General features: G+C 42.4%; 1 protein-coding gene across 1 annotated transcript in view; it reads right to left on the reverse strand.

Annotated features, from left to right (window-relative positions):
* plxnd1 (plexin D1) overlaps nt 1-27,079 on the reverse strand; it is a 66,403-nt gene that overhangs the window by 4,407 nt on the left and 34,917 nt on the right. Inside the window, exons 14-33 of the mRNA XM_039799872.1 lie at nt 24,027-24,132; nt 22,426-22,565; nt 21,915-22,094; nt 21,347-21,431; nt 20,847-21,110; nt 17,143-17,292; nt 13,939-14,053; nt 13,185-13,292; nt 11,410-11,522; nt 10,250-10,354; nt 9,163-9,293; nt 6,548-6,746; nt 6,294-6,440; nt 5,955-6,111; nt 5,491-5,594; nt 2,937-3,000; nt 1,640-1,674; nt 901-1,005; nt 564-727; nt 332-479 (exon numbers count right to left, since the gene is read on the reverse strand). Coding sequence (XP_039655806.1) covers nt 332-479; nt 564-727; nt 901-1,005; nt 1,640-1,674; nt 2,937-3,000; nt 5,491-5,594; nt 5,955-6,111; nt 6,294-6,440; nt 6,548-6,746; nt 9,163-9,293; nt 10,250-10,354; nt 11,410-11,522; nt 13,185-13,292; nt 13,939-14,053; nt 17,143-17,292; nt 20,847-21,110; nt 21,347-21,431; nt 21,915-22,094; nt 22,426-22,565; nt 24,027-24,132 — 2,620 coding nt within the window. The remainder of the gene's footprint in view (nt 1-331; nt 480-563; nt 728-900; nt 1,006-1,639; nt 1,675-2,936; nt 3,001-5,490; nt 5,595-5,954; nt 6,112-6,293; nt 6,441-6,547; nt 6,747-9,162; nt 9,294-10,249; nt 10,355-11,409; nt 11,523-13,184; nt 13,293-13,938; nt 14,054-17,142; nt 17,293-20,846; nt 21,111-21,346; nt 21,432-21,914; nt 22,095-22,425; nt 22,566-24,026; nt 24,133-27,079) is intronic.

Raw genomic sequence — 27,079 nt, forward strand, 5'->3', positions numbered from 1 at the left:
TGGTGCCAATTTTCAAATATAGGCTAAAAAAAACAGCTATCTAAGGAGTATACAGAAGTGTCAGGAGACACAGTTCTCTTAATTTTGTCTGAGGGGTGGGGAGAGAGAGAGAGAAAAAAAAAAAAAAAAAAAAAAAAAGAGAGAGAGAGAGAGAGAGAGAGAGATCCCTGATTTCAAAGAGATGAATGTAAATTTAAAATTAAACATTCTCCTGGGAGAAGTAGACAGGACTTATCTGGCTGCTGACAGTGAATGACCGACACACACACACACACACACACACACACACACACACACACACACACACACACACACACACACAGAAACTAACCTTTCCCAGCTGCAGGTCAGAAATGGAGCAGGCGTCTATGAAGGCTTGGGCGATGACAGACAGACAGGCATCCATGTGATCCGTCTTCTCAATGTCAAACACAAACTGAGGATTCTTCAGGATGTTCACCCAGAAACGCAGAGGTAAACTGCAAAGACAGGGAAAGATAGGCTTTTAAAGCACTTACAGGAAGGTGACCAAAGGGGACTTTATTCAGAGTTTAAAAGTCTACCTGTTGGTTTTCCAGATGTGCAGGGTGTCTGGGTCTGTGATGCCCCGTTTGTCAGCCTGCTCCTCCAGGAAGTCAAAGAAGTATTTGATAGCCAGAGGGGGGCGGTCTGGAGGGATGCTGAGGATGGCTTGAAAGAGGTCATCCAAAAACTTCTGAAGAGTTCCCTGTGGAGTTAAAGAAATAAGGTGGCTCATGCTTACGTAGAGATATGGTTTCATGGGATGTGGGAATTTCTAGATGACTCCTGAGGCTAATATGGGCCATAACAAAATGAGCTGTAACTTAAGTCTTAAGTAGTTTGTAGTGTTGACAGCATTGTCTTGTTTCTTGTGTTCACCTTGGTAGACAGCAGGCGTGTCAGGTAGATTTCAGGCAGGACCTTCTTGCGGTGGCTCTGCCTGTGTGACCTCTTGGTTTCTGTTAGGTCATCATGAGGTAGGACCTGAAAAATCAGAGGCCAAAGGTCAAAATACTGCACACAGGTTAAAGCAATAAACCCCGTCATATGAAGCTCAATGAATGCTCTACTGTCTCAGCTGTCAGAGGGGAATTTTCTGTTTCTTGCATTAGACACATGATCCAGAAATCACATCAGGGTATTTTGAAGCCCTATATAAAATACAGAATTGGGGAAGTGATGGGAGTTGGGGAATTCTCATGGTTTTCTCTGGTTACTGTGTACAGGATCATGTCTCTGACTTGCTCATACAGGTTTTAAAAGGGATAGGGGAAAAGAAAGAAGCAGTCAAAATCCACCTACTTGTGTCAAAAAAAGATCACAGAACTGTCGTGTAAAACTAACTATTCACCCGGCAAATTATGTTTCAAGGAACTCATTATTCTAAAGTCAAAGGGCCCATATCTTGGCTGACGTTTATAAAAGAGCTTAAGCGGCATTAGTGCTGTCATGTCCTTTCAGCAGCTTTCCTTTTCACCTCCATTCACCCCCCCCCCATTCTCTCTGTCATCATGCCTGCTCCGGGCTGACTAACAGTGGCACACACAGGAAAAGCTCTGGTAATAAACTCAGAGCGCACTTATAGAAACATTTTGATTACCTATGAGGAGGTACTCACCAAGTGTACATACTTCTCTGTATCCAGATCTTTAACTAAGGAGAAAGAAAAAAAAGAAACATACAGCTTTAAACAATGTGCAATCAACAAGGTGGAGACCTGAGTGAATGAGAGGAGACAGGAGGAGGGAGCACAGAGGAGTATGACAGATAGAAGGGAGAAAAAAAACACAGGAGGAAGATTGACAGGAGAGAAAGGGAGATAGAGTACAAGTGAGAGGAGAAAGTGATTAAGGTGGACTGTGGGTTGCTAGAGGAGGGGAGCTGTCTGAGAGAATGAAAGAGAAAGATTACGAGTGAAAGGAGAGAGAAAAGACAGAGATTATGGGAGACAGACACACAGAGTCTGTGATTGGTTCTGGAGCCGGCGTAATGAGATGGTAATGCTCGGCCAGCGCTGTGAAAGAGCATTAAACCTTGCTGGTTTATATATAGATCTAAACAATAACACACCCGTGTGCATGTATGAAAACATATAAATACCCAAATACCTAGACGCATGTCAAAACACAAGCTCACAGAAGACAAACATACAGTAAATTATTGCACACATACACCAGCACAAACAAAGACAGGCATACACAAAAACACAACAGCATTGTGAGTGTGTTCTCATTATAGCTGGCTCTGCCAGAGATGCTCCTGCCCAGCGGGCCTCAGTCCAGACCCTCAACACTGATCACAGGGAGGCAGGACAGTGTTTTATATTAGCCAGGGAGCACTACAAGCTCATAACGCTTTGAAGCTGGAGCCAGGTTTGGTTCACATAAGCCTATTTTTGGCCCACTATGAATGAGAGGAGAGACTTTGATGGACAGAGCCTGAGTAGAATTGAGCTCTGGTCTGGTACTGATTATGTAAGGTAGACCCTAGACAAACGAACGAACAAGCCCATCAAAAGCTGCATGTAAACTCATCTGTCAACAGGCAGAGCAGTCATCATGTTCCAAGTTGAGGGTAGACAATGGGCCCATTTGTGTTGCATTTTTTCCACAAGCTGACATTTGCTAATGAAATACATCTATAACTCAGAAATAGAGCTCTGAATGACGAGCTAGCATAATTACTGTGCAAAGCAGGAGTGTTGTGATTTATTAGGTGCGGGTGTGTTTAGATGCCCGCTGTGTCTTTTTGGGGACGGTAGGGTGTGTGGTTTCATGCATGTTGACATTAATGTATCGTGTTCTCGTAAGCAGGTAAGCATGCGAATGTGTTTCCTGTGATCAAGTGAGTGTGTGCATTTATCCAAGTGTGTGTGACAAAGTGACACGGAGTGGGTGTGTTTGAAGGAGACGTACCTCTCCCCAGGGTGTTGTCTCTCTTGTCTTTCATGCTCATGGCCAGCGATGCCCCCTCTGGGATCTGTGAAGGGAGAGAAAAAGGAGGAAGGGAGGGAGGCAGGGAAGAAAGACGAAAGAGGACAGAGGGCACAGGGTCAGGGGTGAGCTGGGGTGCACCAGAACAGCATCATTAAGCATGCCCTCGAGGGGAATGCGGTGTTGAGAGGTGTGTATGTTTATGTGTGTGCTTGTGTGTCAGTCTTGCGTGCATCTAGAGTGGTGGCAAGTCTGCAGGAGCCTGGCTGGGCTCATTAAAGTCAACCTGCGGTGAAATGGATTGAACAGCTTTGCCAGTGAACCCAGACTGTTAGTACATGCTGCAGCTCAATGCTTTCACAGCTTTGTCACCATGGCTCAGCAAAAAATAAACAGAGCACTTAACAAATACAGGTAAAGGGTCAAAGGTCGAGGGTCACCGAACGACTGTTTACTCATTTACAAATGAACGCAGACATAAGCAAACACACATTAACACATAAAACATTCTTAATGGGATACCATTAAGAACTGCTTTAATTACTTGTTGCTAGGTTATTTTCTTTATGAAAAAATATTGAAGTTAGTGTAAAAATAATATATATAGATATATGAAGATAATTAGTTATACAGTATATATATAAATGTATATATATATATATATACATTTAATTATCTATATTAGATTATACATTCTTATTGTTTTTATGATGCATTTTAATCGATGTATATGTATGCATATTATTATTATTATTATTATTATTATGAGTAGTAGTAGTAGTAGTAGATTAGTAAACTAGTAACCTATATTGAATTTGTAAGTGATGATTGGTTAATTTTGCTGCATTGTAGTGTGCAGCATGTAGTAATTATTACAGTACATTTTAATGCATGATTAAGTATCTTAAATAAATAAAATCAGCTCTTATTATTTCAAATCTCCACCAAAAATGTTTAAATACATACAATAATACACTGCTTTAAATAAACAGACAAATAATGTGTCTGATCCCCCCCTCACAATAGAAGATTATAAACTATTTACAAATTTTTACAATGACATCCATCTCCTTCATTGAAAAATCCAGAATCTATGACTATGGAAATATTGTTTATTTTGAAAGTGTAACTGCTGCACACAAGATGTCTCCTTGAATGTCAAGTCCCTCCTAAGTGTGTGTGCAGTGGAGGTTTCAAGTTTCCACATCACACTTGTGTACCCCCCTTCAACAGATGAATGTGAAAACACTCTGCACAGTCAGGGTCAAACATCAAAGTGAAGAAACGATAAGGAAAACACATTTTTGAGCGGAGGGGGGCCATTTAGTAACTAATTGAAAAATTATTTGCAATTCAAACACTGGCACACTCTTTTCTTTTTCAAAATAACTTACAAGTCACTAGTTTATCATTTACAAGTACTCCGCTTAGTATTAAGTTGTCAAAACAGACTGTATAAAAACCTGGCTAATGAATTTGAACAACCATTATTAATGACTTAGATTTTAACAGTTAACAAAACATATACAACAAATCATTATATTCTCTCCATTAGGAATGTGATTCATTTCACCTGAATATTTGACCTCCACTGTGCAGAATGAGCTAAGTGCAGAGTTTGTTATTACATTGATCTGGTAAAGGGGGAAAGTTTAATTAAGTTTAATAATTTGGACATAAAAGCAGGATCCAATATGTAACTTACACTGAGAATGGACTTTTCTGTAAAATAGGAGATGAGGAGAAGTTTTTTTTTCATTTTTACATTTTTGGGCATTTCTGCCTTTATTAGATAGGAAGGCTGGGGGGAAAACATGCAGGAAAACCGCCACAGGTCGGACTCGAACCCTGGACCTTCTGCGTCGAGGAATAAACCTCTGCACATGCACACCCACTCCACCAACCGAGCTAACCGGCCACAGGAAAAAACATTTTTAAGAGTTTTTTTAAATAGATCTTCCTAAAAAGATGATTTATTAAGTACAATTATGACGAAATTGTCATTTGGATATTACCTGATGAAGACTAGTAATTATATTTAATAAATAATCTTTTTGGGAGCATCTATTTAGTGTTTTGGCGCCCTTTTCACTTGAAACTTTTGAAATGAACAATATTTGCATATTCATAGGTTCTATTAATGAGGTAAAATAGGTAGATTTTAAGAAGGTAGGTAATCTATCTATCTAAATCAACTGTTTTTTGTAAAATGTTAGCTAATTACTGTATTATTCCACTGTATACTGTATGCCTAAATGCAATCTGCAGAAGCACCCTACAACTAACTGACAGCCACTTAGAAACAAAGAGTATCCTCCCACCCATGGACAGCCGGTGACACCATTTACAAGATGTTCTCACCTTTAACACCCTCACTGTTGTTGTTACAATATATACAGGTACACAATGACAACACCTTTCATAGGATTCTCACACACACACACACACACACACACACACACACACACACACACACACACACACACACACACACACACACACACACACACACACACACACACACACACACACACACCTGGTAATGGAAGACAGTGTTGAGTTTCTTTCTGCCATCTTCCATCAATGAGGAGTTATCCAGGTCCTGCAGGACCTTACTGTTGCTGCCAGAGTCAAACCACTCTGGAGAGAAAAGAGACAGGAGAAGGGACGAGAATGATATTAGACAATTTCATCCTAAATTTGGAAAAGAATATGCGAGACAGAGGGCAGCCGTGCGCTAACTCTCTGTGTCACGACCTGTGGAAATATTCTTACGCCATTAATCAAATCAGCTCTGCAGGCTCCACAGCTTTTGAAAGCAATAACTCTTTGTAATTATGACTGTACACTCTCCTCCATGCATTCTGTCATTTATTATATTGCAGCCTCAGGTTAGTTGAGCTTCATGAGAGGAATTGACCTTTTACAAAGGAGATTACTATATCTCAAAAGGTAGGGGAGGGGAGCGGATGAAAATAATCAGAGAAAATGTGCTCTTACCCAGGTCTACATCCTCTGCTCTGGGCCACTGGGAGAATGGCAGGTTTTTATAAAAGGCTTCTAGGATTTTTTCCTTAACCTGGCAGATTGTGTCTGTATTCATGACCCTGACAGACAGCGAGTCCATGCCACAGCCCTGGAAGGACACATTGATGTTCTGCAAAAATAAAGAAGAGAGCAATACATTTCAAACTTTGCAAAGTTTGGAATTTCAGCATGACTAAAACTTTCTGGCAGTCAACTTAATTGAACGTGTACGTTTGACATTGACCTCTCTGAGCTCTTAAAAACAAAACTGAGGGTGTGAAAGATGAACTGAGAGTGTGCGAGGTATCAGACCTGTGGCTTGGCCTCAATGTTTTCGCGGAGCAGCCACTCCTCATTGAGGGTGTAGCGGGCCTTCCCTGTGATGGCGTCTATGGAGCCCTTGTTGATCTGCTGCTTGATTGCGCACAGCAGCAGGAAGAAAGGCTCACCCACTGTTTCCTGAAGATTGTTGCAGAGAGGTGAAGTCAAAAATCAGATATGTGGTAATTCTTTTTAATCAAGCCTCCCTCATAACTTTGCTGAGACTCCTTCTTTTCCATCCCCACCTTAAGGTAGCTGTACATGCAGATGGACATCCAGTTAGTCAGCATTTTCTCCACAACAGACTCGGTGCGGCGCAGCATCAGTTTGGGGTTCTTGGAAGCCGAAGCATCAATCAGGTCCACCAGCAGATCTTTCATGATACTTGTGTAGTACTCAAGCTTACCATGAAGGGCGATGGTGAGCAGAGACGCCAGGCTGCATCTGGAAGGTGAGAAAACAGATTAGCAGAGGAGACAGATGAGCAAAAACATGCTCTTGCAAACATGCCCTGTCAGTGCGCGTGTGGTCAATGGAGATTTTAAAATAACTACATTACAGAAACAGCAACGAGGTTTTGTCCTCCCCACGGCACCTGTGACTGGAGAGCCAAATAAAGGACTGATCTAATGCAGGGAGTGTCTGGGTGAGTAATACCAGAGGTGCAGGGGATTTCCCTAACAAAGCCCCTTTAATCCAGGAGAAGGGCCACATCAGTCAGTAAGTGCTGACGCTGAGCTGGGAAAGTGATGTGGTCTTGCCTCTGGAATCTTTCCCTGAATGTCCACAATGACTGGCCAGTTTTAGGACATCAGGACCAAAACAGCTACACTGATAAAAGACCAAGTGTTTACAAAGCTGGAGCAACCACTTTTCTGAACAGTAAACATATTTTTCCTGTGGTAAACACTGGAAAAATAGAGACACCTTCTGTATACAATGTAATGTAATTCAACAGCCATACAATAAATACTACGGCGCTATAAAAAGTTCACTTTACTTTTTTTTAAGACTACTACTTTGGTTGTTTAAGTAATGAGTTAAAATATTAAATCAGCATTAATATATTTTTTGGCCACTGCTCTGTTTTGCTCTCCACCAGCTTCTGAGAAATATATCTGGGTTTTTAGGAAGTATTTGTTCCACTGTGATCACCCACCAGCTAGTTGCTAACTTTGTCTGTCTGCCGTTTGGTCGTGGGCAGGTAGTGTACAGTGGGTTTTCAGAGGCTTTTCGGTGAAAACAGTTGCCAGTTGGGGCTTCAAACAAGGTTGATGAGAGTGAACCAAACAGTAAAGATGTGGGCCATAAAACAAAAACAATGAGATGAAAGATGGTAAATAGCTCTGTAGAGGTGAAGGTGATATTTTTCTGTGGGTTTGTTACTACAAGCGACACCTTATGTGTCGCCATTTCATCCCTTGTTAATAAAAAATGATTGATTACGGAAGCTTCAAAGGCACACTATGCAAGATTTGTACCTTAATATAACAGCTTCAAAGTCATTTCGATGGTAAACAAACTCGTAGTAGCCGACAGCAAAGCAGGGGAGGGATGCCGATCGGGAAACCAGCAATGCAAGTTTGGGAGGTGGCGCCCCGCCAAATCTCAAGACAATCACAAATTGCTTTACTGTTATCGGTTCTGCGAACATCCACCAGAACCTTTTGCACATTGGTGACCAGCACCAGATATCTATTTTGAGTGTCTTTCATTGTACGCACATCATCCCAGACGACATAGTGAGACCGCCGGGCTCTCCATGGATTGTTGTCGGGTCTAGGAGGCGGCGCAGACGGAGGAGGGAGAGGAAGCAGAGCGGGGCCGCAGGTCCGGTGTTATGTTAAGGCTAGTAGCCACCTCTAGCCACCTCTACCGAGCCTGTATCTCTCCAATGCCAGATCCCTGGTGCATAAAACGGACGACTTGGAATTACAACTCGCTGGGAATCGCTATGTTCGTGACTGCTGTGTTTTGATTATCACTGAAACCTGGCTTCAACCTGGGATACCCGATGCTAGCATGCAGTTAGCAGGCTGCACTCTGCTACGCTGAGACAGGACTGAGACTCCGGTAAGAGCAGAGGAAGGGGGCTCTGTATGTACGTGCATGAGAACTGGTGTAATAACAGCAGACTTATAGATAAACACTGTTCCCCTGACCTTGAGTACATTTCTGTAAGATGCCGGCCTTTTTTTCTACTGAGAGAGCTAACAGTAGTGATTGTTACGGCTGTGTATATTCCACCCAAAACCAATGTAAACGTGGCGCTCTCTCTCCTGCTGGACACCATAAACTAACAGCAGCGGGCCCACCCCGACGGTGTTCATATAATCGCAGGAGACCAACTTGAAGACTGTAGCCTACTCCCGACATTTTATCAACATGTCAATTAACTTGCTTGCGTTCTATGTTGTATGTTATTGCGCTTGCTTGTTGTATGTCAGTTTTTACCACCACCTGCCTATACTTTTTTTGCACTTCTGGTTAGACGCAAACTGTGTTTCATTGCCTTTGTACTTGTACTCTGCACAATGACAATTAAGTTGAATCTAATCTAATCTAATCTAATTTACGAAGTTGTTGATTCATCCAGTGTTGATAATAAGACCACGGGGGAGGGGATCAGGCCGTGAGTGCAGAGAAAGCTCTGCGTGAGTGGTATTTACGACAGTAACGTTAAATAAAAGTACTCCACAGCGACTCTAGGGCTAGCTGTTTGACAAAAACCGGAAACTGCAGAGTGTGCCTTTAAAAACACCTCACAATATGATGAAATCTGTAAATTCTACTGATTTAATGACTAGCCAGTTAATCTGGATGGATAAACTGTCTAACACATATCAGTTGCTGCATTTACCTGTCTCGTACAGCGAAGTCCTTCTGCTGCTCCAAGGCGTGGACAAACGTGACCAGGAAGTGCTTGTTGTTAAGAAGAGTGGAGAACAGAGTGATGCCCTCCTCTACGTTAGGCTTTGTTGTGTTGGTAGCCTGAGGACAGAAGGTGGATGAAACTGTTATTTCTCTGCGTGATTTCACCTAAACTGCATTACACACCTGCTGTGCCCTCCCTAATCTATCTCACCACCTCTTGTCTCAAGTGACCCATCTAGTGAACACTTCATCTGTCTATCACACATCCTCCTCCTGCTTCTTCAGGTAGCTCCGTCTCTGGTAGGTGTATCTCCCACTCCGGTCCCAGACTGTGTGTGATTGTCTCTAAATGTGCAGAGTTGACTTAATGAGTATGGCCTATCTTTGGGTGCGAGTCCGACTAAGTAGCAGTGTGATGAAGTCTTCCCTCTGGACTGCAGCCATATGGTATGGTTTGCAGCCTGACAGAAGGAGAACAGGGGTGTCCATTAAGATAAATGCCCGCCTGTGAGATTTATTTGCTGTGACCTGGAAAACACTTCCTGGGAAGACGATGTGGATCCAAGGCACTTCATCACTGCTAGACAGCCTCCCCCCGGCTGCCGACCCAAAACTAGCGCTGCAATCGTTACTTTCTCTCTTCTTAACGTGCACGCACACATGCACGTGCAACACCCGTTCACACAGAGTCTTGTGGAAATGAACTAGAGATGGATCTTGATGTGAAGGCATACTATTCAGTTGTCCAAGAGCCAGTGGGAAGTGTGTCAACAACCTGCCAACAACATGGTGGGCAGCGGGGTTTTTGACAATCTGAATTTTCACTCATAGCAACCACTGTATGACATGCATTAGTATTCATATGTGCACACACAAGAGCATGTGAGTTCACACAAACACACGCTGATATACCCCTCGGACATCATAACAAGCACCCAAAGGCAAAAATGCACAATATGCTTTTCTTCACAAGTTTGACCCAGTTGAGGAGCAAAAGAGTGAAAAAGGAGCCAAATCAAGGAAGTCTGGCAGAAGAAAGCCTAACCTAACATCCTAATGGCTTAACCCTTTACCTGCCAGTCCTGCAGCAGCGGGTGGGTCTCTGGCAGCACACGTGGGCCCAGGCCATCATTCTCGTAGGCGGGCTGGACCAGACTCTTCTCGTAATCGGAACACATCTGAAACACACATAAACACACACACACAGAAAACTGTAATACAAAGTCAGCTCTAGTCATAAACACAGGAAGATGAATAGACAGGGAAAACAAAAAGAGCTGGCCTTGAGACTTTGGCGGTAAATTTGCAGTCTGGACCCAAAGGGCAGAATTTCATGAAGAGGCCCTGAATAGGCCCCTTACTGACCATGAAAAGGAAACATAACACCGTGACACGAAACGTCATGAGCCTTAATGGCTTCAGAGACAAACTGACCCACAGCCAAGAGGCAGCCTTTTCAACTCTGTCCACCTTTTCAGGATAGCTACATTTGGCTTGTATTCTAACTTTGTCTAAGTCTGTGTCAAACACTGTGTTGAGTGTGTGTGTAATCTAAGAGAACCAGAAGCTCTGGTGGGAAAAAAAGAGCACAAAGGGTCAAAGTAGAGTGTTTGCTGTTTTAGCAGAAAACTATGGAGAGATGATACTGAAGCAGAAACACTTGAATTTATGTTTCCCTCTATGCAGCTTTTCAACACTCTCCCCGCTCACTTCCTTCACAACAGAAAACAGTGTCCCGTCTCTATTGCAACAGACAAGCGCGGCTGCAGTTGTGCAAGAGCTTGTATACTTGCGAAACAGTGTGGGTGTATGAGCAGAGTGAGGAGTGTGTTTTGAGAAATCAGGGGGAAATTTTCCGTGTCTCGGTGCCCACCATTGTTCTGTCTGAAAGTCTATGCCTGTGGTTGGAAGACAAGGCCGCTGAGTTGTGTTTGTCCGTCTCAGTGGGAAGATAGACCCACAGTCTACCTTCAGGGTGGATCACACATCAGAAAAATGCTTACCTATTAGAACACATTAACTCTCCTGCAGGGTGCCAAAACTGAGCTCAACTTCACTAAATGTCTACTTGTAGGTTTAAAAGTTTCAAGGTGAATTTTCATCCTGCATATTACAAGCGGTGGGAAAAATGGGACATGTAGGGGGAAAGAGAATATTAAAACCCCACTGAGAAAAATGGTATTGTCAGTCTGCCAGTCGAAATCAGATAGTGGGGAAAAATAGGCTTCCTCACCTTGGGGAAGAACGTGCGTGTGACAAACTGTTTGTACTCCAAAAAGGGGATGCCCTGGCTGCGATTCAGCTCCTTGGTCAGGTCTGTCATGTCCGTCTGCAGCTCTGCAAAGCCTGAAATGGCAAAAAAACAACGGAAAGACCCAAAAGGGTTTGAATCCTGGGACTGTTTTTGAATCACAGTCCTGTTTCTGGCTCCTTAAGCTGCATTTGTTGCTAAGAAAAATGAGCCAAAAATCTGTTCACAGGCTAATGCAATAACCATCAAATTCTCCCAGGGTACCGTGGGATCTGTAAGAATCTGGCTGATTTTAGTGGAAGACATTTCAGATCAGACACAGAAATGGACTGTATCATTTAGTTGCCTAAATATAGTGTCATGTTCTAGTTAAAAACTAAATGTACCAAAAACTGACCCTCTGATTTTTCTGTCCTTCTCTCTCTCTCTCTCTCTCTTTGCCAGTCCACCACGGCATGCAGGCAAATATTTACCAAACGACAATCCAAAGTCCCTCATCCAAAACATGTGTGCAGGCTGCAGTTTACATGCTGTAGAAACAGTATCAGCATGTCCAGACACTGACTTGAATCTGCATGCTAACACTGTAGCCCCTTCATTGAATAGCATGGTTTAGAAGAGAATAATGTTCTCCTCTAATGAGACGCTGGAGATCCCTTTATTGAAAAGCTCTTCCTGTCACAGGATGACGTATTTGGGTTACAATGCCAGTTTCTTCAGACTGTGTTTGTGTAGAAAGAAGGGGATACTAGACCTGAGGGATTTGAAACATATTTCATTTACTCCACCAGGTTATTTATCCTCCATCTCACTAAAGCGTTCTCTAAACCACCAGTCAGTTCACACCACCAGCTCCCGATTGGACGCAACAGGCCTGAATACCAAACCTCCCCTCTGCCTCACTTTTTAGACAAATACCCAAACGCTCCCATTCCTGTAACCTGGAATATGTCAATTTCCCATCTTTCTTTTCTCCTGCTTTTGCATCTTCGTCTAGCAGAACTATCTTTCACTTTATGCAATTACCTTTGAACCATCTATCTGTATCTATCTTTTGACTAAATAACTCCTCTTCTTTTACTTCACTCCTTCCCGCCTTTCGTACTTCTGGAGCCCTGACTTTGCTCTCCTCGATTCCCTCCTTTATCTTTATTTTACCAATAAATCTGGTTTGTTGCTTAGGCGCGTGGACGGCCTTTTACTCGCCTTTGAAACACAGACACACACAGACACACAGACACACAGACACACACACACACACACACAGCCAGACACAGAGCACTAAACACATACACACACAGGCCTTGGTCCTACAGGGTATAGACACAGCAAAAGCGATGTGGCCAATCAGTGTGCCTGCGTGTGACTGATCATTTGTCAGACACTGTGTTTTATGAGTCACGCTTACTCGGCACAAATCTGTCAACTGTTGTATATCCCTCCTACTTCAGCCTGGAAACAATCTTAAACAAACACACATTTTGCGTGCGCACACACACACACACACACACACACACACACACACACACACACACACACACACACACACACACACACACACACACACACACACACACACACACACACATTTGTGACACACAAATATGTGGTCAATATTTCTGTCTTCCCACAAGGTCTTTTTTCATGTCAAGCGACACAAAACATTTGAAATCTAAACAACTACACAAGGAAGAGCTTGTACAATAGTGTAGGATGTATGCGTGTCTGTGCGTGTGTGGGTTTTTGTGTAAACACACCTTTACGGATCTCATCTCTGATCTGGGACTCCATCTCCTCCATTTGGAGTAAAGTTTTCTGCCAGTAGCGTTCCGCCCTCCGGCTCTTTGTGCAGTACACTACAAGAGCTGAGAAAGACAAAATGCAGTGTGTTTCAACTCAAAGACTGTAATCACACACTGACAACTTCCAGTAAACCAGACAATAATCTAAAGGATCAAAAATGTGTCTGAAAGATTTCGAGTTTATGAAATGACGTTCAGAAATGGTTTTATATCACCTTTTGTGAGCCTGTGAAAAATATGTGCATGAATCTATCTGACTGTGAGAACATGTAAATGAAAATTGTCTTGTTTGTGAATGTGTAAATAGAATTTGTGCACATATTATTTCAACGGTTATATCACACCTAAAGTCTGACAAGAAATAAGGGTTTTGTGAACATATGAGAACAAACTCAAAGCAGGAAACTGAAAAATCCACCATAGCACCAATTTTCACCCATACACCTGCCCTGCACACACACACACTCACACACACACACACACACACAAAGAATACAGCAGTACAGTACGCACACACATACACACATAAGCACACAGACAGCTAGGGGAACAGTGGGGTCTTTGTGCTTCGGGTACTGAGGAGGGATGAAGCAGGAGTGCGGGAAACTATGACACAAGAATTCCTTTTATCTGTTCAACATCTGGAGCATCCATTTCTACAGCAGGCATACATCCATCATCTGCTGGTGAGCATGTGTACACAACCTACCCACAGTGCACAGCAGCAGCAGCACGCAGCACACCACAATGGATACCACAATGGCCAGCTCACTGCCGCCGAGCTGCACTTTGGCGATGGTGTGACGAAAGTTCCCCACTTGCACCTAAGAGGTAAAAAAAGCAACACGTTTTCTTTTATTAGTTTTCTTCTACAGCTCTCACCATTACATTGTCATACAAAAGCATATCTAATCATGTCATATATATTCTTTTATTTATTTTTTTATAAATCTTTTGTTTTTATTTAATTTTAGTAGTTGTAGTTGTTTATTTGTTTGTAGCCCACATGGACACCAAATAGACGATTGCAGTGGTGAAATCTGTCAGAAGAATAGCACAACTTCTTACATTAAATCTTATGTTGCTAACAAAAAACTCTTCTCCAAAGCATTATAAATACAATCTATCACAATAGTGTCCTTCCATATACACAATGCAAGTCTTTTATGATCATTCAACTAGAAGAAGTCATAAGAGATGAAGATGCATTTTAGCATAGCCGTTAAATATGATATAATATATATATATAAAGAGCAATACAACTCCCTTTAATCACATTAAAAACAAAGCCTATCTTTTTCAGATCGACCATCAATCCTACCCTACCTACATCTAGTAGTAGTGAATCGGACATACTGTAACTGCGTAAAGGTATTTGACGTTTGGTTAGACCAGGGGTCACCAACAAGTTGCCCGCGGGCACCAGGTAGCCCCCAAGGACCACATGAGTAGCCCTCAGGCCTGTTCTAAAAATGAAAATTGAATATTGATATTATCTGTTTCCCACCTTGTTAAGTCATTGTTGATAATTATTGTGAGAAATCATTAACATGATCAGTGTCTTCATATAGATGCGTGTCATTAATCATTAATAATCATATATAACTAAAGGCAAACTGAGCACATTTGTTATTTCAGAAGAGTGTATCAAACTGGTAGCTCTCAGTTTCAAAAAGGTTGGTGACCCCTTGGTTAGACTATGCTTTACATAATGCTCTAGTGTTTTTTTTAAGAAACAATCATTTCAAATTGGTCCATACAATAACAGACCATTGTTCCAACTCATAAGGAAACATTTGCATTTCATGAATATTACTGTACACTATGACCTGTCTTGAAAAGCCACTGTTTAGATTTTGTCACAAGTCTACTCCAAAGCTGTGTAAGGAAATAAAGGAAAGAGGAAATAAAGGCTTGGGCTTATTTCTCAAGATCTGAAATTGTTAAATACCTCCCTGGAAACTAGGTTGTCAAATGATAAGTTTGAGTCATTACAATTCTTTACTGTCTTTTATCTTTAAAAGAAAATCTGCATTATACTAATGTACATCTGTTATGGAAATACTGTGCTTAATTATTATCAGCTAAAAAAGCTAATTTGATTTTGAGAAAGAGAAACAAAGACAGAGGCAGAGACAGACGGAGCATGAATGAGCAGACAATGCATAGTAGTTGCATTAAGTATTTTCTTTGTAATACAGTATAATAGTGCATGCAGTATAACATGGGTGTTTTTTTTAATGGGACCACAAGTGCCTGCACACATCCACATATGCGCAGACACATCGTTTTTTTTCATGGACACAGGTGCAGACACAAAAATAAATTACACTGTAGATTTTGAAAAATGGCCTCTCACTGCAACGAGCTGTAAGAGTCACCCAGTTCAGAGCAACCCAGATGTGACAAGAAAAGGACTTTCACTTCTGCCTTCTGATTAGTCAGCAGAGTCTCTGTGGTCCCTCCTCACATCCTTCCCTCTCCTTCCCAATCCGAACATACTTCATAAAAAGAGCCTCAGATAAAAAGCCTCCAATCCTCAGACCAAATCCCTTACGCTGGTTCTACTCTGAGGTGGGAAACTGGCTCACTGGGCTCCCTCCTTCTTTTCTCATTCCATCTTTCTCTTTCTTGTCCAGGCATTAATTTACCCAGGCCAGTGAGAGAAGGCCGTCTTCCAGAGACTGCATCAGCCAGGCCTGGTGTAATGGAGGGGAAAATGCCATTGTTCCATGTTCCTATTTCGCTCAGGGTATAAACTTCCCCAGATCCACTTCTGCCGCTCAGCTCCACTTCATAGCCAAGCAAAACATGGGCGTGTAAAAATAGATACGCCACCGAAAGTAAGTGAAGAAACATAAATGGCCATAAGCTATGCAACGGCCCAACATGTATTCAAATGTGCCGACACAAAGGAAAATGTCTCGTGTTTAGTCCCCTGTCGAATGGGCATACTAATCATCCTCTCTGCTTATGTGCAGGCAGCCCACCCATTTGTGTTATGACATCTCATTTGACCCTTGCCCTTCCTTTATGTCTTTGCTAATTGCCTGTGTTTATTCTCAGACATCCTGAGAGGCAGACAGGGCTGGGTGGGGACGAGAGCGAGCCACAGGTACACAAGGTGGGAGAGAGAGAGAGAGGAGGCAAACTAAAAGAGCTTTCCTTCTATTTCTGTGTTAAAGTGAGGAAGCATTACAACTCAACTGACAGATAGAAACGGCGTAACATGTGTTTCTGAGCTATTTCAGCAAACCACTCACAGTCTAGCTTGTATTTAAATATAGATGAATGCTTTTCCCCCTTAATAAAGCCCTATCAGAATGGCCAACAACAGATGGGAAACGTGGGTAGAGGAAAGAGAGTGTCTGGTTTTATCAGGAATGTGCAGTGCTCGACCACGTCTCGATTAAGACCATTAATTGCGATGTAGGGAATTCGGAGACAAAACAAAAACACAAGCGAGGCGTGAGATCATGGCTGAGTCAGAAGACTCAGGTCTCACTGTGAGCAGATAGTGTCTACGTGATAGGTGATTGTGTTGGCGATGAAAGACGGACTGATAAAGGATTAAAGAGATAAAGGATGGTAAACATTTCACTGTTGTTCTGCGGCATTGTGGAGCAGAGTGACAGCTCAATAACTGCTGATTCATGGTGGCATGCTCAGAGACTACAAACCATTCATAATGCTTGGAGAGAGACACACATACATATCACTGACAGTGCATGGACCTGTGCAAATCAAATCTGTTTCAATAAACATCCCAGATGGTCTGGATTCTGACAAAATGTTTGGCTTACGAGTACTGTGTGACAGATGGGTGATATCCTTAAATTATCAGGGTCTATCCAGCAATATTTTCATGTGTATTTGTATTTTATTGTGGTGTTTTACATGTTTGCATACTTACAGTGACAGGCAGCTCTCTCTCGCTGGAGCTCAGCAGTCCATTGATGGTGCAGTGGAACAGCTGGTCGTTGTGGAAGCTGATGTTACAGGGATAGGAGCCAATCATCACCGAGTATTCCTCCGGCACCAGGTCCAGATCGCTTGGCCCTTTCTGTGCCAGAAATGAACAAAAACTGCAGTCAGTCCATCGGTTGTAAGAGACCAGAGGTGGTTTGAAGAGGCACAAATAACATGTATGAAAGCCACAGCAGGTTTAACCTACACATACGTGCACACACATGCATTCTCGTATGCGCGCGCGCACACACACACACACACACACACACACACACACACACACACACACACACACACACACACACACACACACACACACACACACACACACACACACACACAGAAACAGAGCTGCGGCAGGCCTGTCATGCAGCGGTCACACAGAAGAAGCCAGCAAAAAAGTCATCCAGTTTGGGCTCAGGTTCAGCTTAAAGCAGCAAACATTCCCGCTGCCTCTCTCACATGGCCAGGGAAGTTTCTACAAACAAACCCGCTGATAGTCATCCCTGACTCTGCCCAAAATAACATTCTCAGGGCCTTTACAGGAGCCTGTTGGACTAAGCTGCACAGCTATTTTTTTTTTATCAATCCAACTCTCTTGCCGTGTCAATCCAAGCCCAACCCATCACTGCTGATTTCTGGTTTAATTAAGGGGGCACTTCACCGATTTTACACTTGAAGTACATTTTGCTAGTTGTGACGAGTAATCTCAACATGGGTTTGGAGACAACATAAAAGAAAGCCTGTGGGGCACCGAGTTTAGAAAGACGTTTACCAAGCAAGAAGGGTTTAATGAAAGATTCTATTAGGTTGCATTATGGGAAATGTAGGATCCAGTGTTTTTGGAACTTCTTGTTTGGACTTTTTTGTCTCTATGTCCCCACACTTTCAAGAAGTGCAATACTAAATCACTGAAATAGCCCTTAATGGTTCAATATGTAATACTGACAGCTAACATTTAAAATACTTACTACAGTCCAAATTCAAAATACTGGAGAGAGTTGTCTCCCCGGCCCCTCCTCCCCAGACTCGAAGTTCACGGAGGTCGCCAGGTTGAGAGCGCTTCCAACAATGTTGCTAGACGCTAGTCTCACATAGCGAGACATTACCCCACAGCACAGTGGAGTAGCTAACGTTAGATGCTGGCTATGTTGACAGTCATAAAAGCCCATGCTCACGCAGAGCTCTGTACCCGACTGACAACCACCCTATCTCGGCTTAAAATTATGTCAACAGCCGCTAAAAACACCACTACCTTGCAGTCTTCTCTACCCGACTGCCAGACAAACTTTCTCGGCTTAAAATTACGGCATCAACCGCTAAAAACACCACTACCTCACCTTCCATTCTACCTGACTGCCAGACACACTTTCTCGGCTTAAAATTATGGCAACAGCCGCTAAAAATAATCTGACTGCTCTTGTTTCTTGCCCTGTCAGTCTTCTTTTTCGGGATGTTACAGCATTCCTAGAACTCTACAGTTAAATTTGTATGTACCGTGTTATTACTCATATAGGAATGATGCAAAAAACTATGAAAATAAGACTCAATTCGTATGAAACTGCAATTTCCCTTTGATATAAGAATGACGAGTAAGGAAGTATGTGTGTGTGTTTATCCCCAGTGTGCTTCCTTGCTTTGATTACACCCTTAGGACCCTGTCCTGTCCCTACTGCAGGATGCCACCCCCTGGGTCTCTGTCAACAAATGCTTCCTAACACAGACAAAACACGTACACACAAACACACGCATGCATACACAGTCATTATACACATATAAACAAAAAGTGCATCAAACTATCATACAAAATATGTTTGAGCATATTGTAAAACATACTTTATACAACATATATACAACATGTTCACACTTAAACTCATTGGACCAAAACATGATGAAAGCAAACAAAATCCACCCACATTCCAGCTCAGGTCCTTAATATAGGATCTGGATGACTAACAAGTTCCCTATTAAACAACAACACACATTCTGTCTCCAGCCTCCTTCCCCCCTTCAGGTCCACCACAAGTGGAATCCACCTTCCTTAAGAAAACAGGAAACAGCAGACGAGTTGCCCGAAGTAGACAGGCTGAGGCAGCGATTCCGCAGGGGCCTCATCCTGACACTCACAAACACATCAAGAGGAAGCTGCATCGTGTTCAAACTTCCCTGTCTGTGCTGTTAGCATTTGAATGTCGTACGGTGTCACAGCCCGCAGCCTTTTCGGGTGATGAATCCATGCAGACAGGTGCTTAGATCAGCCAGACCACAGGAACATGGGACCTCCCACTGAGCTACCACTGCACCCTTTCCCCCCCTCAGACCCCCAACTGAAATCAACATGTCTCAGCGGACGGGCCTTTGATGTGCTTTATGTGCCTCTGGTTTATGTGAATATGAATAAAGGAACGCTCAGACTTGTCTGCTGTTCACAGTGGGTACAGTCTGTTTACAGCAGCGGAGCTTTTGGAGCCAAGAAACCTTTAGAGAATACCATCACTTGTTCTATGTAGAATTTGAATATGGGTTTTTGAAAGCCGAGATTGTCAATAGCCTATAATAGTGTTTTCTGCTGATAGTATCTTTTTTTTTGTTTTTTAAGATTATTTTTTGGGGCTTTGTCCCTTTATTAGATAGTGACAGTAGAGAGACAGGAAAGGTGGGAGAGAGATGGGGGATGACACGCAGCAAGGAGGTCCCGCAGGTCGGACTCAAACCTGGGCCGCTGCAAAGGACTCAGCCTACATGGGGCGCTTACTCTTACTGGGTGAGCTAGAGGTTGCCCCACTGATAGTATCTTTAAGTTTGACTTTTCTCACAAAATATAAAACTCAAGCTCTAGGTATAAGCAATGTCAGTTGGTTGCAGGTCGATCTACCTCCTTGGTCCAGAAATATCTCAAAAAACGATTGGATAGTTCAGACAGGGGATGTATCCTCCTTTAGTAATCCCCTGACCTGTCAATTAGTGCCAACATGAGGTCCACATTTTTGGTCTCAACAGCTGTTGGATGAATTGACATGACATTTGGTGCAGACATTCATGTTCCCCTCAAGATAAATTGTTATTACGTTGATCCTTTGATTTTTCATCTAGCTCCATTATCAGGTCAAATTTTTTATTTGTCCAATACTTGGTTTGGAACCAAATACATGCAAACCTAATGATATCAGCCTAAACTGTACTTTGTGTTTAGTGCAAGTTAGCATATGTTAGCATGCTAATATGCCAAGCTAGGATGGCGAACATGGTTAACATTACCTGTTAAAGATTGGCATTGTCACTGTGATGTGCACAGAAATAATGAGGTAATAATTTAGCCAAATAACAATTATGTAACTGCCAAAAATGTAAGTTACATTTTTTTAATATTATAATCTCTGTTCACTTAAAATTGTTCAACACTTTAACCTGAATTGTTAAGTAATTCAAAAGGATTAAGATTTGACATGCAGATTAAATTCTTGTTTAATTTATGAAACAACCCTAGTGCTATTGCAAACTATTGCTGCAATTATATTGAACCATTCAATATAAAGTGTATGTAATCAATAAAACAACATTCTATCCGATTAGAAGTGAACATTCGTTTTTCATCAGAAAATCAATGAAGCACTAATCTGAACTTCCTGTCTCAGCAGTGTCACTCACGTTGATGATGAGTGTCAGTGGCTCTCCTGGGTGGTGTTTAATCAGCTTCTCCTTGTTGGCAGTGAAAAACTGAGGGTCCTCCACATACTCCAACGGGAAGTGACCTTTCTGAGGTTCCTCATCCTCTTCCTCGCTATCGTAGGTGAAGGGGCTGTCACCCGTGTAGAGGATTCCGTTCAAGATAAACTGCGCTGAGGTCTGCAGGGACTGGCTGGATCCCGGGGATGGGCAGGTGATCGTGAAGGGGGAAACCACTGTGCAGCGCTGAAGTAGGACCAGAGAAGGCAAGGTAGCTTAAAATGCATTCTTTTCCATTAAATTATCAGATGGTTAATGACATGATCTACCTGAAATATAATTCACTATGTGACTAAAATGACTAAAGGAATAGTTTGACATTTTTGGGAAATCTGCGCATTAGCTTTCCTTCCTTTTGAAAGGTGTATGTATGTTTGAGAGCTTTATCAAGTTAAAAGGAAACAATTCAGCTGTTTACTCACTTTTTCTCCAATTTCCAGGACGTCCATGGTGGCACTTTGCACCAGATCAAAACCCTGGCCTGTCACTGTAATGGTCCTGCCACCACTGTGATACACACACACACACACACACACACACACACACACACACACACACACACACACACACACACACACACACACACACACACACACACACACACACACACACACACACACACACACACACACACACACACACACAGAGAGAGAGAGAGAGAGAGAGAGAGAGAGACACATCTCAGCCATGACAAAAATGTCAAATTCATACTGGTACGCAAATACTTTTGGGACACTCACACTGCACCAAACAGAGAAACAGAGGACCAGATAATAATGCAACACAGTTCAAATGCAGTGCATAACTGCTGTCACACACATGCTGTGCTATTTAGAACACAATAGGGAGAAACTGCGCCAAATCAGGACGACATTACAGTAATGACTTACTGTATGTCAATGAATCTAGGAGACGAACCGCAGAGTCCTCCAGCTTGAGATGTTTAAGACATCTTGGGTTTACGTAATACTTCAGAAACAGTCAACCTACCTGAGGTAGCTCTTTTTGGGGTGGATGGAGCTGATGGTGGGGTTCTTCTCATAGGTGTAGGCAGTGCTAAGCTCTGCACTTTGACAGGGACGGTTTTCAAACTCCACACACACTGACACTGAGTCAGTGTGTGCCTGTATGGCTGGAGGCATGGTGCACTCAATGCTTTCATCGGTTTTCCTAAAAAAACATGAGGTGAATATCATGACTGCACATCTTGTGATGTCTACAAGTGCTCAAACCCCAAATCTGTTTCCGCTTAGACTTAAAGTTATGCTTATTGCAGTTTGGCATATTTTCATAAATATACATTATACATTACTATAGCTACAAGCAGAGCACCTGACTTTAAACATGACACATAAAGCTACAGTGCGTAGTTTCTGCTGACCCCATGAGGAATTCTAAACAAAATTGTTGGCGCCTCCACATGATACAAGCCTTCGGTGACCGCACCCCCCCCCCCAAAATTTACAGCACCATTAAATGACACAATGCTGTGTGTACTCACTCTGTAATGGTGCACTCTAGCGTGTTGTTGACCATGACTCTGACCTGAGAGCCAATGTCCAGGTGCTCCCCTCTGATGATGACTATAGTTCCTCCAGCACGAGAGCCCTTCGTCGGCTCTATGGAGAGCAGCTTTGGGACCTGGATACAGACGAGAGAAATTACACATGACTGAACAACACAATATTTTTTTCACTAGACATCTGACAGCTTCTGTCACAGGAAAAGACAGATTTATTCAAACTGTGTTTTGTGCGCTGTGATGTTTTCCTTGACAAAAAATTAAATCTTTTCTCATCCTTTGAGGTTCAAATATCTTGTCTTTAGAGATTGGCTAAGACAGCTGCTGACTATTACAGTAAATTAGGGAAGAAAACTGTGAAGACAGCCCACGCTGCAATATGTTAAAGTGCTGCTGTTGAAGCCAACAGGCCTTTAGGCTCAAGCTTGCAGGACAGCAAAGAGGCAATAATGTTCATGCATACATATGAGAAACTGCATGCACATAGTCATATATGTACATGCAAACACATATATACATACCCACACACACACACACACACACACACACACACACACACACACACACACACACACACACACACACACACACACACACACACACACACACACACACAGGTTCCTGGGGCTAAGATGTATATCTCCGTCCAGCTCTGCATCAGCATTCCCTCTCTTTCCGAACTTTCTATCCCAGCACTGAACCTTGCCTCCGGGGCTACCTCTTATCCCCACTGACAGGATTCACTTCCTCAGTGTGCACGGATGGAGGAGACCTATTGTGTGTTTGAGTGCTAGAGTGGGCGTAAGGAGGCAGATGTTTCCGTCTAAAGGTTTGAGGAAGGAGATGCAGTAGAGGCACATATCCTGTCTCCAAAACAGTTTTCCCTTTCTCTCACATCTTCCCCTCAACACACATCGCTAAAAACCTCTCTCACAATGAGCATCTCAGAGATGAATAAGGAAACCCAAGATAATTTCCCACAACAGCACGGCATAATGTTTGTTGTTCTTGGTTTTCTCCATCCTCATGTATCAAGAGGGGCTTCAAGATCGGGGTAATTTCTCTGTGGGATGACTCACAGGCAGAGATGCTCTTAGGAACTGCTGAAATGATAGACCGTTCCAGCACTGAATTATAAAAAACTCTTTATCTGTAAACAAAGAGAAACAAAGGGCTTACATGGGTATTTCCAATAGCTGAATACTCTAAATCCAATGGGAGTCTGTGTGGGTCGAGGTCAATTAACACAATGCTGGCTAGCTCGCCTCTACCAGTGATGAATTCAGAGCAAAGGGACATTCCAACATTCGCCATATTTGTTTTTGCTGGCAGCAAGTGCAGAATGACAATGGTGCTTAGTTGCAGTCCAGATGAATGTTTGAAGATTCCCACACACTCGCATTCCTCAGAATCATAAAACGCATCTGTTAACACTCAACTGACACACTTGGGAAGGCTTTCCCAGTGGGGAACAAGGAACAAGAGAGCGTAGAAGAAGAAGAATGTGGAGGGAGAGACGGACAGAACAGACAGCAAAGAACAGCAAGAGGGTATATACAGTATATCTGGAGAATACTCACTAAGTATGAGAAGATCTCCTTTGATGTCCCCATCCCACTCTGATCCACATCCACTTGGACAATATCTGTCCTGTCATGTGTAGACCTCCCAGTGACACACACCAGCCTGGGAAATTGAAAAAGAGTGTAACCTCCTTGTTTGGTTGTCAAAACATTATAATCAGAGATCAGTTAATAAAATAACTGATGATAATGGATAAGAACCCTCAAAAGAGCATCATATAATTGTAATCTAATAAACTAATTTAAAAAAAAAAAGACTAAAATGGCAAGTGAGGGGAACCAATATAAAGATAAAGAAAGAGATCTTGATCATGACAGCTAAACAAAGACACGTAATTATTCTCAGAGAATGGTGGTTATGAACTAATTCATCAGACCATATTGCATTTACATAAGGAATCCAATAAAGCCTCGAGATATCAGATATTAGGAGATGTAAGGGTTCAAAACTCCTTGGACCAGAGGAGATTAAGGGGCTGCTGAGGCTTGTTCTCTCGCCTCCTGGCTGTGATTAAGCCTTGTGTCATCAGTGCACTACAGGGACGTCTCATATTAACGACACAGTGGTGTACCGAGGCACAGGGATCTACTGTTCTGGGTCCTCACTGGGATAAATGTTCTGGGGTGTGGGGGGGGGGGGACCCAACCTTTATCACCTCACATGTTCCCCCTCCAGCTTGACACCCTGTCGGTTTATTTAGTCAGGTGCCTGGTGCTACAGTGGTTATACATTCTCAGCGAGTGATCGGATGATTGATAGAGGAATTGTGGGGAATGTACATAAGCCGAAGAGCTGTGTTTTATGTAGTAGGACCTGGCAGGACATACGGTGAGATGAGGCTGGGCCGGACAGATTGGGGATCGGCTGGGGTCAGGCCGTCGGGTCTGAGACCAGGGTTGACTCACAACAACAACAACTGTTCCGTTTTAACTAGAGATGGTCCGATACTAATACCAGTATCGGTATCGGCTCCGATACTGCCTAAAACGCTGGTATCGGTATCGGGAAGTACTGGAGATTATGCACGGATCCGATACCATGAAATAAAGCCCTAAAGAAAATCTACGTTAAAGTAGTTTATTTATGTTCTTTTTCCGTTATAACTGACTTGACAGACTGGATAATATAAGAAAGTTCTACGGCATTCATTGTTTGTGTTTGTTCATGTTTCACAAAGAGTTTAACCTAAGCCAGACCGACAACAAAGATAGAAATAATATCACATCCATACAGGGATAGTAGTATACAGTTGTTAAACATATTAAAATATAGGACGCACTGGTATTGGATCGGTACTTGGTATTGGCCGATACGCAAGTTCAGGTATCGGAATCGGTATCGGGAAGCAAAAAATGGTATCGGGCCATCTCTAGTTTTAACTGAACCCAAACCACTGCAGCATTTAATGAGCCCAATTAAAACATGGATTTTCTTTATAAGCCTGAATAGATGTTAAAAATACTTTTAAATATCCTGCAGTCCCAGCCATCTGTTAGTCTACATTTAATTACAGGAGCATCAGGTAAAGAATGTCATTACACTCAAATTATACTCCTGTCAGTCATGTGCCATGAGGGCAGAAGCGCACATGTTTGAAGAAAACGCGTCATTTCACATGCTCTGATTTAGGGAAGAAAGTAAAATAAAATGAAACATGACTATTCACAGATTCAAGCCGGAGGGAAATAAGAACAACTGAAGCCTGGATCAGTCCGAACCTGCAGGATTGCTCCAGGCCTAACTGGATTCAGGCTGAGAATCAAAATCTAGTCAAAAAAATACAGTGTATCTTGTAGAGTACAGACAAAGGCTTATCAGTAGACAGTAGGTGTGATGAAGCCTGTAGCATTTGAAAAGTACATAGACACTGGGTGTGTCATGGTTTCTTCAGGGTTAAGTTAAATTTAAGACTTTTAAAGACATTTTTAATACCACATAGAATGCAGTTAGTTTGTAATACCTCATTGGCGGAAGTATGAAAGCATAATGGAAACCCCGTAGGGACGATATGGCCTTGTTATTTATCATTATCATCATTCATATCACTTTTTTAGTACTTCTGTGCAGAAAGGGCAGTTATTTTCATTATCGATTCTCCTGACAATTCTTTTCTCGATTATTTTGATCTGAAAAACAGTTTAAAAAAATGTCCATTACAGTTTTCCGAAATCCAAGGATGTCTTCAGATTGTTTTGTCGATTGTTTGTCGTGTTGAAGCTGGAGCCAGAAAATAGTTGGCAGTTTTGCTTAAAAAAGTATCAATTATCAAAATAGCTGCTGATTCATTTTTTTATTGTTGCAGCTCTCTCCGCAGTATGCAACAATCATTTCTAATGACATAATTACTGAAATTACTGTGACCTGGACCCGGAAAAGTGGCAGAAAATGGATAGATGGATTAACCAATGAAAAATTATTCATTCATTTTGGTTCATTTAAGTTTCTGCTAAATCCGACAATTGCCCATTGTGAGATGATTAATTTCCTAGAACTACAACTCAAACTACAACTCAAAGTAGCAGTAGTGACAGTACAGGTCTGACAGTGGTGATTGAAAAAAAGATGGTACATCCTCCTGCGTGCACAATCTACTCTCGCAACAAGCCCACTTTTAGTTTATAGGTGTGTGACGTCTCCCAACAGCCCGCTACTAGATACAAAGACATGCAAAAAAGACTTGTAAATTAAATGAAAGACTTTTTAATAACTTTTTAAGGCCGTTTTTGAGAAAACTGAAGATGTCTGCAGACTTGCAGATGCCCTGGTGTGTATGTGTGTGTGTGATGTTAATGCAATGTGATCCCATTTAAAGGACATGCAGACTCCCTGAGCAGACAGAGGCTGGAATGACCCCTGCTCCACATTCCAGCACAGCCCCACTACGGAGATATTTATGGGTTTCAGAGAAGGATATTTTGTCTAGTTTTGAAGATGTCTCTGATCATTTCCCCTGAATGGATGAAAAGGATCAATATCAATCATGTCTGGGAGTGTTTGGATGAGAGTGTTGTCTGCAGTGAAGCTAAATAGACAGGGCGAAGGCCACTCA

Source organism: Perca fluviatilis, chromosome 5 (assembly GCF_010015445.1).
Source record: "Perca fluviatilis chromosome 5, GENO_Pfluv_1.0, whole genome shotgun sequence".
Classification (NCBI taxonomy): Eukaryota; Metazoa; Chordata; class Actinopteri; order Perciformes; family Percidae; genus Perca; species Perca fluviatilis.